Genomic DNA, 12,894 nt, shown 5'->3' on the forward strand with positions numbered 1-12,894 from the left:
AATCCCCATTTTGTAGATGAATAAAAAAAAACAGAGTAGTATTTGTTAATCAATCAATCAATAGTATTTATTGAGCGCTTACTGTGTGCAGAGCACTGTACTAAGTGCTTGGGAAGTACAAGTTAGCAACATATAGAGACAGTCCCTACTGTCTCTACAGTTAAGTGTTTACTATATGCTAGGCACTGTACTAAGCACTGGGGTGGATACAAGCAAATCAGGTTGGATGCAGTCCCTGTCCCTCATGGGGCTCACAGTCTTTAACCTCATTTTACAGATGAGAGAACTGAGGCACTGACTAAGTGACCTGACCAACGTCACGCGGCAGACAAGTGGCAGAGCCGGAATTAGAACCCTTGACCTTCTGACTCCCGGGCTCCTGCTCAATCAACTATGCAACTGAAGCCCAGAGAAATTAAGTGACTTACCCAAGTTCACAGAGCTTATATACTTGGTAGTCACTTTCACTGCCCACCCATAACGAGCTCGAGAAGAGGTTTACGAGAGCAGGCACACAGGCCTGAAGACATCCCACCGAAGGAAGCCAGATTCCAGCAGGTCACCCTGGCAGCCGGGAAAGGCAACCCTCAGAAGCCCCCCGAGGTCCCAGAAAGTTGAATGGAATTGAGGAGCCCCGACAGGAAAAGGAGGACGCACCCTCCAAATGCAGCCTGACCTAAAGGACACCCGGGTTCTAATCCCAGATCCACCATACACCTGCAGTGTGACCTTGGGCAGGTCACTTCACTCCCCTGGGCCTCAGTTTCCTCATCTGCAAAACGGGGATAAAACACCTGTTGTCCCTCCCCGTTAGACTGCGAGCCTTGGGTGGGACGAAGACTGGGTCCGATCTGATCATCTCGTAGCTCCCACATGCTTCGCCCAGTGCTCGGCACGCGCTAAACGCCCATCGAATGCTGGTGTCATTGTACGCACATGGAGGGTTGAGGTGCTGACGGATCCAGTCGGTGAACAGGGCGACGTTGGTATACACTCCCGGAGAGCGAGAGTTTCCACAGCCAAAGCCCCAGCTGGTTATCCCGAAGACGGCGTAGAGCCCCGAGTCGTCGAGGAGGCACACGAGCGGACCCCCGGAGTCCCCCTAAACAGGAAGAACAGAAACTGCCTTAACAGCGAGCCAGAAGGACCTGGGTTCTAATCCCGGCTCCGCCCCTTGTCTGCTGTGGGATCTTGGGAAAGTCACTTCACTAATCCGGGCCTCAGTTGCCTCATCTGTAAAATGAGGATTAAGACTTTGGGCCCCACAGGGGACATGGACTGTGTCCAATCTGATTACTTTGTATCTACCCCAGCGCTTAGGTCAGTGCCTGGCACGTAGAAAGCGCTTAACAAGTACCACAGAAAAAAAATGCTGATGAGAGGGTCTGTATCTAAGAGCTGGGGAAGAGTGAACGGCCACCCTGCTCTCCCCTAATGCTGATGTTCTCAATATACCGTGATCTCACCTATCTCACTGCCAACCTCTCCCCCATGTCCTGCCTCTGGCCCGGAATGGCCTCCCTCCTCAGATCCAACAAATAATTACTCTCCACCCCTTCAAAGCCTTATTTGAAGTCATATCTTCTCAAAGAGGCCTTCCCTGACTAAGCTCTCCTTTTCTCTTCTCCCATTTTCTTCAGTGTCCCCCTGACTAGCTCCCTTTATTCACAGTCATACCCCTACCGCCCCCCGCATCCCATGGCACATGTGTACATAGATGTAATTTATTTATTTAGTCATACAGTCTGTCTTCCCCTCTAGACTGTAAGCTCGTTGTGGGCAGGGAATGTGTCTGTTGTTATATTGCACTTTGCACACAGCAAGCGCTCAATGAATCCGATTAATGAATGAGTGAATGAATGAACTGTCTGCTGTGTGACGCCAGGCTAGCCACTTCACTTCTCTGGGCTTCAGTTCCCTCTGTAAAGTGGGAATTAAGACCATGTGCCCCATGTGAGATCCGGACTCTGTCCAACCTGATTAACTTGGATCTACCCCAGTGCTTAGTACAGTGTCTGGAACATAGCAGCAGCTTAACAAATAGCGTGGCTCAGCGGAAAAGAGCACGGGAGTCAGGGGTCATGGGTTCAAATCCCATCTCCGCCACTTGTCAGCTGTGTGACTTTGGGCAAGTCACTCAATGGAAAGAGCACGGGCTTTGGAGTCAGAGGTCACGGGTTCGAATTCTGGCTCCGCCACATGTCTGCTGTGTGACCTTGGGGAAGTCACTTAACTTCTCTGAGCCTCAGTTACCTCATCTGTCAAATGGGGATTAAGACCGTGAGCCCCACGTGGGACAACCTAATCACCTTGTACCCTCCCCAGCGCTTGGAAAAGTGCTTTGCACATAGTAAGCGCTTAAAAAATGCCATTATTATTATTATTATTATTACTTAACTTCTCTGTGCCACAGTTCCCTCATCTGTAAAATGGGGATGAAGACTGTGAGCTCCATGTGGGACAACCTGATCACCTTGTATTCCCCCAGTGCTTAGAACAGTGCTTTGCACATAGTAAGCACTTAATAAATGCCATCATTACTATTATTATTATTATCTACCCCAGAGCCTAGTACAGTGCCTGCAACATAGCAGCGGCTTAACAAATACCATAAAAAAGTAAAACTTACTGTGCAGGAATCCTTGCCTCCCTGGACGGGGGATCCGGCACAGAGCATGTGCCGGGAAAGCTCTGCTGAAAGGTTGCGGTAATATTCCCAGCAGGTGCCACGGGCAAGGATGGGCACCTGCACCTGCTGCAGTTGGCTGGTCTTCTCTCCACCTTAAAAGCCAAGCACATTTTTTGTTAGAGCAGTTTGTAGCCAGGACTCAAGCAAGTCTAGTGGATACAGCACAGGCCTGAGAGTCACAAAGAATGGGTTCTAATCCCAGCTCTCCCACTTGTCTGCTCTGTGACCTTGGACAAGTCACTTCAGTTCCCTGTGCCTCGTCTGTAAAATGGGGATTAAGACTGTGAGCCCCATAAGACAGGGATCGTGTCCAACCCTATTTAACTGTACCCACCGCAGCACGTAATACAGTGCCTGGCACGTAGCAGGCCCTTAACAAATATCTCAATTATTATTATTATTATTATTATTGTCTGTCCTGACAGGCCCCTGGGCCTCGGAGAGAAATGAAAAATGGCATCCCTTATCCCTGCTGACCAGACCCAGGATCAATTGAACTCTCTTGTTGGCTTCGAACTGATTCAATTTTCTGGAGCCCCTAACTGAAGACAGAATAATCAGTGTGGTTTAGTGGAAAGAGCCCGAGCTTGGGAGTCAGAGGTCGTGGCTTCTAATCCAAGCCCCGCCACTTGTCATCTGGGTGACTTTGGGCAAGTCACTTCACTTCTCTGGGCCTCAGTGACCTCATCTGTAAATTGGGGATAAAGACTGTGAGCCCCACGTGGGACAACTGGATTACCTTGTGTCTACCCCAATGCTTAGAACAGCGCTTGGCACATAGTAAACAGTTAACAAATACCATTATTATTATTACAATTCTGGCATCAAGGCTAAGACCACTCTACTAACCTCTAACTCTACCCATTAGTGTAAGGCCAATTCCGTGGCTTGATTTCAGTCTTAAAACACGTAGACTATAACTTTAATTCAAAATAACCTACTTCTTGTCTGAGATTAGCGGTTAGGGTAGTTTCTTCCGGGTCTTCAGGACTGAGAAATCAAACCCTTACATAGATGCAATAGCAAACGGCCCGTGATTGGATTTTAATCACATGATACTTATGATCAGAAAGTAGTTTTAAGAATATGTGTTGGAAAATCGTGGCCTTGTGGGTCTAGGAGTCAGAAGGACCTGGGTTCTAGCCCCAGCTCCACCACTTTTCTGCTGTGTGACCTTGGGCAAATCACTTCACTTCTCTGGGCCTCAGTTCCCCATCTGTAAAAGGGGGATTAAGACTGAGAGCCCCATGTGGGACAGGGACTATGTTTAACCCGAGTAACTTGTACCTACCCCAGTGCTTAGTAGAGTGCCTGGCACAGAGTAATCTTTCAATAAATACCAATTTAAAAAAATAGATTTGTTGTACTCCATATTTTGTCTTATATATTGAGTCAAGTATACAATTATGGATTTGGGGGATTTGGAGGAGTGCCTTGAGGAGGCAGGGAGAGCCCTTGGGTCTGAGACCTTGGGCTGCAGGCCCTTAAACTCCTGAAGTAATTTGGTACAGATCAGAAATGACTTGGAGATTTCCCAGTTTCCAGACAAGGACCCAAAGTCCCATTCCATTCCCAACTAAGTTGTGGTTCCCTTGACGGGTGGGGACTTGAGAAAGATCAAACCTTGAGTGAGAAGGGTCTGCCCACAATCAAAGATAATTGGAGATAGGGCTATTATCAAATTGCTTATTAATCTACAGTTCAAGCCTGCCCTTGGACTCTCTCAGTTCTTCAGAGAGCCATCTGGGTGGCCTTCTTATCAAATGCGAATATTCACTAGGAAGCCTGGGCAGAGATGGGCATGCATCTGGGAACAAAGATCAACAAATCCCCTGAATCCCCTGGTATTCAAGGGCAAAAATAGTGCAGGACGTTCTCAAAGATTTTGAGATTTTCTCTGTTTTGGCAGTCTCAGGATAGTACCATTTCAAGATGGTTCTTAGCCATTTGAGAAGCAGCATGGCCTAGCAGAAAGAGCATGAACTTGGGAGTCAGAAGGACCTGGATTCTACTCCCAGTTCTCCCACTTGTCTGCTGAGTGACCTTGGGTAAGAGGCTTTCCCAGAATAAGCCCCACTTTTCCTTTTCTCCCACTCTCTTCTGCATCGCCCTGACTCGCTCCGTTTGTTCTTCCTCCCTCCCAGCCCCAATGCATGTACATATCTGTAATTTTATTTATTGCATTGATGTCTGTCTCCCTGACTCTAGACTGTAAGCTCATTATGGGCAGGGAATGTCACTGTTTATTGTGGTATTGTACTTTCCCAAGCACTTATAGTACAGTGCTGTGCACATAGTAAGTGCTCAGTAAAATGATTGAATGAATGAAAAGTCACTTCACTTCTCTGGGCCTCAGTTACCTCATCCTTGAGAAAAGGATTAAGAGTGTGAGCCCCATGTGGGACAAGGACTGTGCCCAACCTGATTAGCTTGTACCTACCCCAGCGCTTAGTACATAGTAAGTGCTTAACAAATATCATTAAAAAAAAGAAAATTTTCAAAAACATATTTATGGTCAAGCAGATATTTGCCATGGTTCTAGAATGAACTAAAATGAATCTGAATCAGTCGCCCCCTTGGAAATTCTGTTTGGTCCAAATGCAGGTGACAGGTAGAGGTATCCCTGGAAACACAGAGGAGTCTGAGGTCCAGAAGCCCAAAGAGAACACAGTTTTAAATCATCCAAGAAGCATCTTGTTTAGGAATGGGGTGGTGGAGAAAGAAGGGGACTCATAGAAAAGAGAATTCTTCTTTCTCTAGACTGAAAGCTCATTGTGGGCAGAAAAAGTGTTACCAACTCTGCTTTTTTAGCTGTGGGCAGGGAATGTGTCTACCAACTCTGTTGTACTGTACTCTCCCAAGTGCTGATTACAGTGCTCTGCAAACTGTAAGCACTCAATAAATACCACTGATTGACTGATTCGAAGCTAATGGTAAAAGCTGTTAAGCTGGTGGAGCCCATCCAATCAGCACCAATAATAATTTTAAAAGGCCTTAAGTTCTTACTTGGTGCCAAACATCATACTAAACACAGGGGTAGATACAAGATAATCAGGTTGGGCACAAGTCCTGTCCCACATGGGGCCCACAGTCTAAGTAGGAGGGAAAGCAGGTGCTTAGTCCTCAATTGACAGGCGAGGAAACTGAGGTCCAGAGAAGTGAAGCGACTTGCCAAAGGTCACATGGCAGACGAGTGGCAGAGCCAAGATTAGAACTCAGGTCCTTCTGACTCTTAGGTCCATTCACTTTCCACAAGGCCTTGCTGTTTCTCTGGAATTTTGCTTTCCATTACCCTGGCACCTCTGGCATTGGCGGTTCATAGCCTTGGCACCTCTGGGATTGACAGTTCATTGCCCTGACGCCTCCGGACCTGACAGACATTTCACTTATGAAACTAAAAATAGAATCCGTATTTTAGATTTGTAAGCATTTTTGATGAAGACTGTAAACTCTCCCCTTAGATTATGAACCCTAAAAGAGCAAAGACTGTCCCTTACTTCTCTTGTAGTCTGCCAAGTGCTTAGTACAGTGCCCAGCCCATAGCAAGTGCTCAGTAAATACTGTTGAATGGATGAATGAAGATCTGACCTTCATAGAGGACTATACAAGCAGACTGCTCTTTCAAACCAGCTTGCTAAAAAGGAATGCCCAATGGGTTAGGTAAAAATGGTGATCCTGCCTTACCTCCTTCCCCTCCCCACAGCACCTGTATATATGTTTGTACATATTTATTACTCCATTTATTTATTTATTTTATTTGTATATATTTATTCTATTTATTTTATTTTGTTAATATGTTTTGTTTGTTGTCTGTCTCCCCCTCCTAGACTGTGAACCTGCTGTTGGGGAGGGACCGTCTCTATATGTTGCCAACTTGTACTTCCCCAGCGCTTGGTACGGTGCTCTGCACATAGTAAGCGCTCAATAAATACGATTGAATGAATGAATCTCTCAGCCCGCTCAGGGTCATTTCAAGTTTAAAAGTAAAGTCGTTTGAAGATGGGAACCACTTCCATTGCAAATTAAACTTGGGGTGGCTGGGGCGGGGGAGGTTTTGGGGCTCCTTTGTGATTGCAAGAAAAAGCTGACAGAGGGGTTGCGTACAGTACCTGGGTGGTGACTCCCCCATCCTGTGACTATGCATACACTAGAAGCACGTATCTCCTGGTTTTGCTCGGGGAGACACACTGGACGGACATAGCGATTGAACCGAAGGGGCTCAGCTAGCTGTAAGAGCCCAATATCATAATCCATGGTGATCCTGTCAAATGCTGGATGAAGGAAAATGCGCTTGACGGCACGTTTCTAGAAGGAAGGAAGAAGCAAAGTGGGAATTCAATGAGAGTTTGACGCCTGGTGATCAAACACAGTGTAATGGCCTACAAAACCTAAGAGAAGCAGTGCGTCCTAACGGAAACAGTCCTGGCCTGGAAGTAAGAGGGAGCTGGGTTCTAATCTTGGAATTACTATAATTCTAATCTTGGAATTGCTATTACTAGCAATCTGCAAGTATAGTCCTCTATGAAGGTCAGATCTTCATTCATCCATTCAACAGTATTTACTGAGCACTTGCTATGGGCTGGGCACTGTACTAAGCACTTGGCAGACTACAAGAGAAGTAAGGGACAGTCTTTGCTCTTTTAGGGTTCATAATCTAAGGGGAGAGTTTGCAATCTTCATCTAAAATGCTTACAAATCTAAAATACGGATTCTATTTTTAGTTTCATAAGTGAAATCTAGTCACCCACTTGTCGGCTGGGTGACCCCTGGGCAAGTCATTTCACTTTTCTGGGCCTCAGTAACCTCATCTGAAAAATAGAGATTAAATCCTCCTCCCTCCAATTTAGACTGTGAGCCCCATCCGGGACACGGACTTTGTCCAACCTGATAAAATTGTAACTACCCTAATCTATCAATCAAAGGTATTTATTGAGCGCTTCCTGTGAGCAGAGCACTACTCTGAACTAAGCATTTGGGAGAGTACAATATAACAGATTTAGTAGACGTGTTCCCTCATTCATTCAATCGTATTTATTGAGCACTTACTGTGTGCAGAGCACTGTACTAAGCACTTGGGAAGTACAAGTTGGCAATATATAGAGACGGTCCCTACCCAACAGTGGGCTCACAGTCTAGAAGTTCCCTGCCCTGTAGGAGCTTACAGTCTAGAGGGGGAGACAGACATTAAAATAAATCATGGATATGTACATAATACTTTGGGGCTGAGTGTGGGGTGACTATCGAGAGCTTTGGAGAATACAACAGAGTTGGTAGACACTTTCCCTGCCCACAATGGGCTTACAATCTAGAGGGAGAGACCAACTCGGATTCTAATGTTCTAATGCCAGCTCTGCCACGTGCCTGTTGTATGAACTTGGGCAAGTCACTTAACTTCTCTAGTCCTCAGTTTCCTCATCTGTAAAATGGGGATAAAACACCTGCCCTCCCTCCTAGTTAGAGACCATGAGCCCCAAATGGGATGGAAACTGTTTCCAACCTGATAATTTTGTACCTACCCCATGGCTTGGCCCATAGTGAGCACTGAACAAAGAGCATTATTATTATTATTATTATTATTATTATTGTTATTATTATTATTATTATTATTATTATTATTATTATTAAATCCTACCACGGGGGCCTGATGTGACAATGTGCTGTTCACGGGGAGGTGGGAAAGAGCAAGGCGTTTTAAACAGTGGCAGATGGGGAGATTTCAGCTAGACTCTCTGTCCAGGTCAGCTGGGAGGAGCCCACAGGTTTCCTGGGGAAGGCTGGAGGCCGTGTCCCCAGGAAACAGCACGTCCTAGTGGCTACAGCCCAGGCCTGGGAGTCCGAAGGACCTGGGTTCTAATCCTGGCCCTACCACTTGTCTGCTGGGTGACCTTGGGCAAGTCACTTCACTTCCCTGGGCCTTAGTTCCCTCATCTGGAAAATAGGGATGAAGACTGGGAGCCCCATGTGGGACGGGGACTGCGTCCAACCTGATTACCTTGTATCTACCCCAGGGCTTAGAACAGTGCTAGAGACATAATAAGTGCTTAACAAATACGAACATCATCATCATCATCGCTCTCCCAGCTGAGAGTGCAGCAGCAATGGCAGGCTCTCTCCACCCCATCCGGAAGGCTTTCCTGACTAAACCCCCCTTTCCTCTCCTCCCATTCCCTTCTGTGTCACCTTGACTTGCTCTCTTTGCTCTTCCCCCATCCCAGCCCCAAGGCAATTCATTCATTCATTCATTCAATCATATTTATTGAGCGCTTACTGTGTGCAGAGCATTGCATTAAGCGCTTGAGAGGTACAAGGTGGCAACATATAGAGAAGGTCCCTTCCCAACAGCGGGCTCACAGTCTAGAAGGGGGAGACAGAGAACAAAACAAAACATGTGGACAGGTGTCAAGTCATCAGAATAAATAGAAATAAAGCTAGATGCACATCATTAACAAAATAAATAGAATAGTAAATATGTACAAGTAAAATAAATAGAGTAATAGATCTGTACAAACATATATGGGGAGGGGAGGGGACGGAGGTAGGGCTGGGGGGGTGGGGAGAAGGAGAGGAAGAAGGGGGTCAATTTGGGAAGGCATCCTGGAGGAAGTGAGCTCTCGGTAGGGCTTTGAAGGGAGGAAGAGAGATAGCTTGGATTATGTTCATATCTGTCATTTATTTATTTATATTAATATCTGTCTCCCCTTCTAGAGTGTTAGTTCGTTGTGGGCAGGGAATGTGTGCACTTATTGTTGTATCGTACTTTCCCAAGCACTTAGTACAGTTCTCTGCACCACAGTAAGCGCTCAATACGATTTACTGAATGCATGAATTAGCCAGCTGGGACCACTGAGGGAGCCACAGCGTGCTCTTAGCTGACTAGGCCTGCACTGCAGCCTCATACGGAGGGTTTCTCCTCAAGAACCTCCAGCGGTTGCCCATCCTCCTCACCATCAAAAGGAAACTCTGCACGTTTTGCTTTAAAGCACTCAGCCCCCTTACCCCCTCCGACCTCAACTTGCTACTCTTCTACTCCAACCCAGCCCGCACACTTTGCTCCTTTAATGCTAACCTTCTCTCCGTATCTCGATCTCGTCCAGCTCGCCCCCGACCCCTCACCCACGTCCTCCCTCTGGCCTGGAATGCCCTCCCTCCTCAAAACCAGTTGATCGTTTCTCTCCCTCCCTTCAAAGCCTTATTGAAGGCATATCTCCTCCCAGAGGCCTTCCCTGAGTCCACCTCTCTTCTTCCCCCACTCTCTTCTGCACCTGCCTGACTTGTTCCCTTTCTTCCTCCCCCCCCCCGGCCCCGCCCCCCAGCCCCACAGCACTTATGTCCACATCTGGTAATTTATTTGTTTCCCTGCTCTCTGTGGGCAGGGAATGTGTCCGTTAATTGTTGTATTTTACTCTCCCAAGCGTTTAGCATAGTGCTCTGCACACAATAGATGCTCAATAAATACGACTGAATGAAAGAATGAGTGAATGAATGAGTCAGGCCAGACAGCTAAGGGGGCCTCAGGGCACCCCATGCTACTCAGGCCCTGTACTCCAGCCTCATACAGGGGGTGTCCCAGCCTGGAAGCAAGAGTTGAGGAGGGGGTACCTCACCCCTATGCCACCCACTCCTCATAATCCCCAGGCACCCTGCACCCATCTGGTGGACTCTGTTCATCGACACAAATCTAGACCCTTCACAAAGAGGAAAACGGAAACAGATTTCTCCCCAGTGTGGCGGGAAATGGGGTGTCTTACCTGACGGTGCCCTCGCTGACTCAGGTCATGGATTCCAGCAATCACGACCCACGAACCAGCGGGATGTTCCCTAGAAGATCACGATAGGACACTTTTCAGGAACGGTTTTAATTTTCCAGGGCTTCAAAACTGAAAGGATTTTTTGGAAGAGGCAAAGGGATATTGATTGATTACGGGCTTAGTTGTATTTTCTTCTTCCAAGCTCTTAGTACAGCGCTCCGCACACAGTATGCCCTCAATAAATGCCACCGATCGATAATGACGGCCTAAGACACCCTCAGTCGGCCGTCTTGGAGACGTATTAAATCTGAAAATATATTTTATATTCTACTATTTTCATGTAATTGATTTTCATGTCGGTCTCTACCCCTGCAGTTTGTAAGTTCCTTGTGGGAACACACTGCATCTACCAACTACTTTATTTTTACATTTTCAAGAGCTTAGCACAGTGCCCTGCACACAGTAAGTGCTCAGTAAATACCAATGATGGATTGATACTAGGAAAAAGTGAAAGCCAATCTGAATCTTCTGTTCTCACTGGTCATTTATTTGCAGTGTAACAGTGAGTGTCTACAGACTGTAAGCTCACTGTGGGCAGGGACCATGTCTACCAACTATGTCATGTTGTATTCATTAAGTCGTATTTACTGAGCTCTTACTGTGTACAGAGCACTTGGGAGAGAAGCAGCATCGCTCAGTGGAAAGAGCACGGGCTTTGGAGTCAGAGGTCATGGGTTCAAACCCTGGCTCTGCCAATTGTCAGCTGTGTGACTTTGGGCAAGTCACTTAACTTCTCTGTGCCTCAGTTACCTCATCTGTAAAATGGGGATTAAGACTGTGAGCCCCCAGTGGGACAACCTAACCTCCCCAGTGCTTAGAACAGTGCTTTGCACATAGTAAGTGCTTAATAAATGCCATTATAATAATTATTATTATTACAATACAACAATAAAAACACATTTCCTGCCTACAGTGAGGTTACAGTCTAGAGGGGGGAGATAGACATCAATACAAATAAATAAATTACTCATATGTACATAAGTGCTGTAGGGCTGGGAGGGGGGAAGGAAAAAGGGAGCAAGTCTGGGTGAAGCAGAAGAGAGTGGGAGAAGAAGAAAGCGGGGGGCTTAGTCAGGTAAGGCCTCTTGGAGGAGATGTGCCTTCAATAAGGCTTTGAAGTGGGGTGAAAGTGGTTGTCTGTCGGATTAGAGGAGGGAGGCTGTTCCAGGCCAGAGGCAGGACGTTGCTCTGCACACAGTAAGCACTCAATAAATACGATTGAATGAATGAAAGAGGGCTAGGGGCCGAAGGCGAGATAGGCAATAGAGGCACAGTGAGAAGGTTAACACTAAAGGAGCCAAGGTTGCAAGCTGGGTTGTAGTAGAAGGAGGTGAGGTTGAAAGGGACAAGGTGGTGGAGCATTTTATAGCCAATGGTGAGGAGTTTTTGTTTGATGCAGAGGTGGATGGGCAAGGACTGGAGTTCTTTGAGGAGTGGGGTGACATGTTCTGAACATTTCTGTAGAAAAATGATCCGGGCAGCAGAGTGAAGTATGGACTAGAGTGGGGAGGGGCAGGAGGCTGGGAGGTCAGCAAGGAGGCTGATGAAGTAATTCAGGAAGGCTAGGCTGAGTGACTGTATTAATGTGGTAGCAGTTTGGTTGGAGAGGAAAGAGAGGATTTTAGCGATGCGGTGAAGGTCTAACCAACAAGATGGAGCGATGGATTGAATACCCAGATGAGGCCCGCATCCACCTGAGAAGGTCCCTGCCGCCCTCCCCATACCTGACCTGACCTGTCCTGAAGGCAGTGAGCGGCGGTGAGCACCCAGCTCCTCCCCACGATGCTGCCGCCGCACACGGGCTCGGTGGCGATCTGCAGGCTGACCTGCCAGGGCCAGGAGCCGGGCGGTGCCTCTTCCCCTCCCACGATCCTGCTGAAGACAATCCCGGGAGGGTGGGCGGCAGCCCCGCAGCCATCCGCTGGGATAGACAGAAAGGGGAAAGCCACCTTCAGTGCCCCTCAAAGGGGAAGCTCTGTAGATAGAGCCCAGTCCTGGGAGGCAGAAGGATCTGGGTTCTCATCCTGCCTCTGCCACTTGGCTGCTGTGTGACCTTGGATAAGTCACTTCACTTCTCTTTTAGACTGTGAGCCCACTGTTGGGTAGGGACTGTCTCTATATGTTGCCAACTTGTACTTCCCAAGCGCTTAGTACAGTGCTCTGCACACAGTAAGCACTCGATAAATACGATCGATTGATTGATTGATTGATTCTCTGTACCCCAGTTACCTCATCTGAAAAATGGGGGTGAAGATTGTCAGCTCCATGTGGGACAGGGACTGTGTCCAACCCGATTTGCTTGTAATAATAATAATGATGGTATTTGTAAAGCGCTTACTATGTGCAAAGCAATGTTCTAAGCGCTGGGGATGTTACAAGGTGACCAGGTTGTCCCAC

The 12,894-nt window shown here is 47.2% G+C and overlaps 1 protein-coding gene and 1 long non-coding RNA gene across 2 annotated transcripts in view; both read right to left on the minus strand.

Annotated features, from left to right (window-relative positions):
• Nucleotides 1-997: 997 nt before the first annotated feature.
• The window catches only part of OVCH2 (ovochymase 2), a gene marked incomplete at its 3' end in the record, with an annotated part of 57,135 nt that continues 45,238 nt past the window's right edge, over nt 998-12,894 (minus strand). The window contains exons 19-23 of the mRNA XM_038765210.1: nt 12,232-12,418; nt 10,438-10,507; nt 8,322-8,346; nt 2,630-2,781; nt 998-1,102 (exon numbers count right to left, since the gene is read on the minus strand). Of these exons, the coding sequence (XP_038621138.1) occupies nt 998-1,102; nt 2,630-2,781; nt 8,322-8,346; nt 10,438-10,507; nt 12,232-12,418 (539 nt within the window). The remainder of the gene's footprint in view (nt 1,103-2,629; nt 2,782-8,321; nt 8,347-10,437; nt 10,508-12,231; nt 12,419-12,894) is intronic.
• LOC119943938 lies at nt 2,737-10,503 on the minus strand. The gene is made up of 3 exons (XR_005455687.1): nt 10,438-10,503; nt 6,799-6,994; nt 2,737-2,781 (listed from the first exon to the last, which is right to left on the minus strand). It is a non-coding gene; the product is annotated as an uncharacterized LOC119943938 (long non-coding RNA).

The sequence above is a fragment of the Tachyglossus aculeatus genome, chromosome 22 (assembly GCF_015852505.1).
Source record: "Tachyglossus aculeatus isolate mTacAcu1 chromosome 22, mTacAcu1.pri, whole genome shotgun sequence".
Classification (NCBI taxonomy): Eukaryota; Metazoa; Chordata; class Mammalia; order Monotremata; family Tachyglossidae; genus Tachyglossus; species Tachyglossus aculeatus.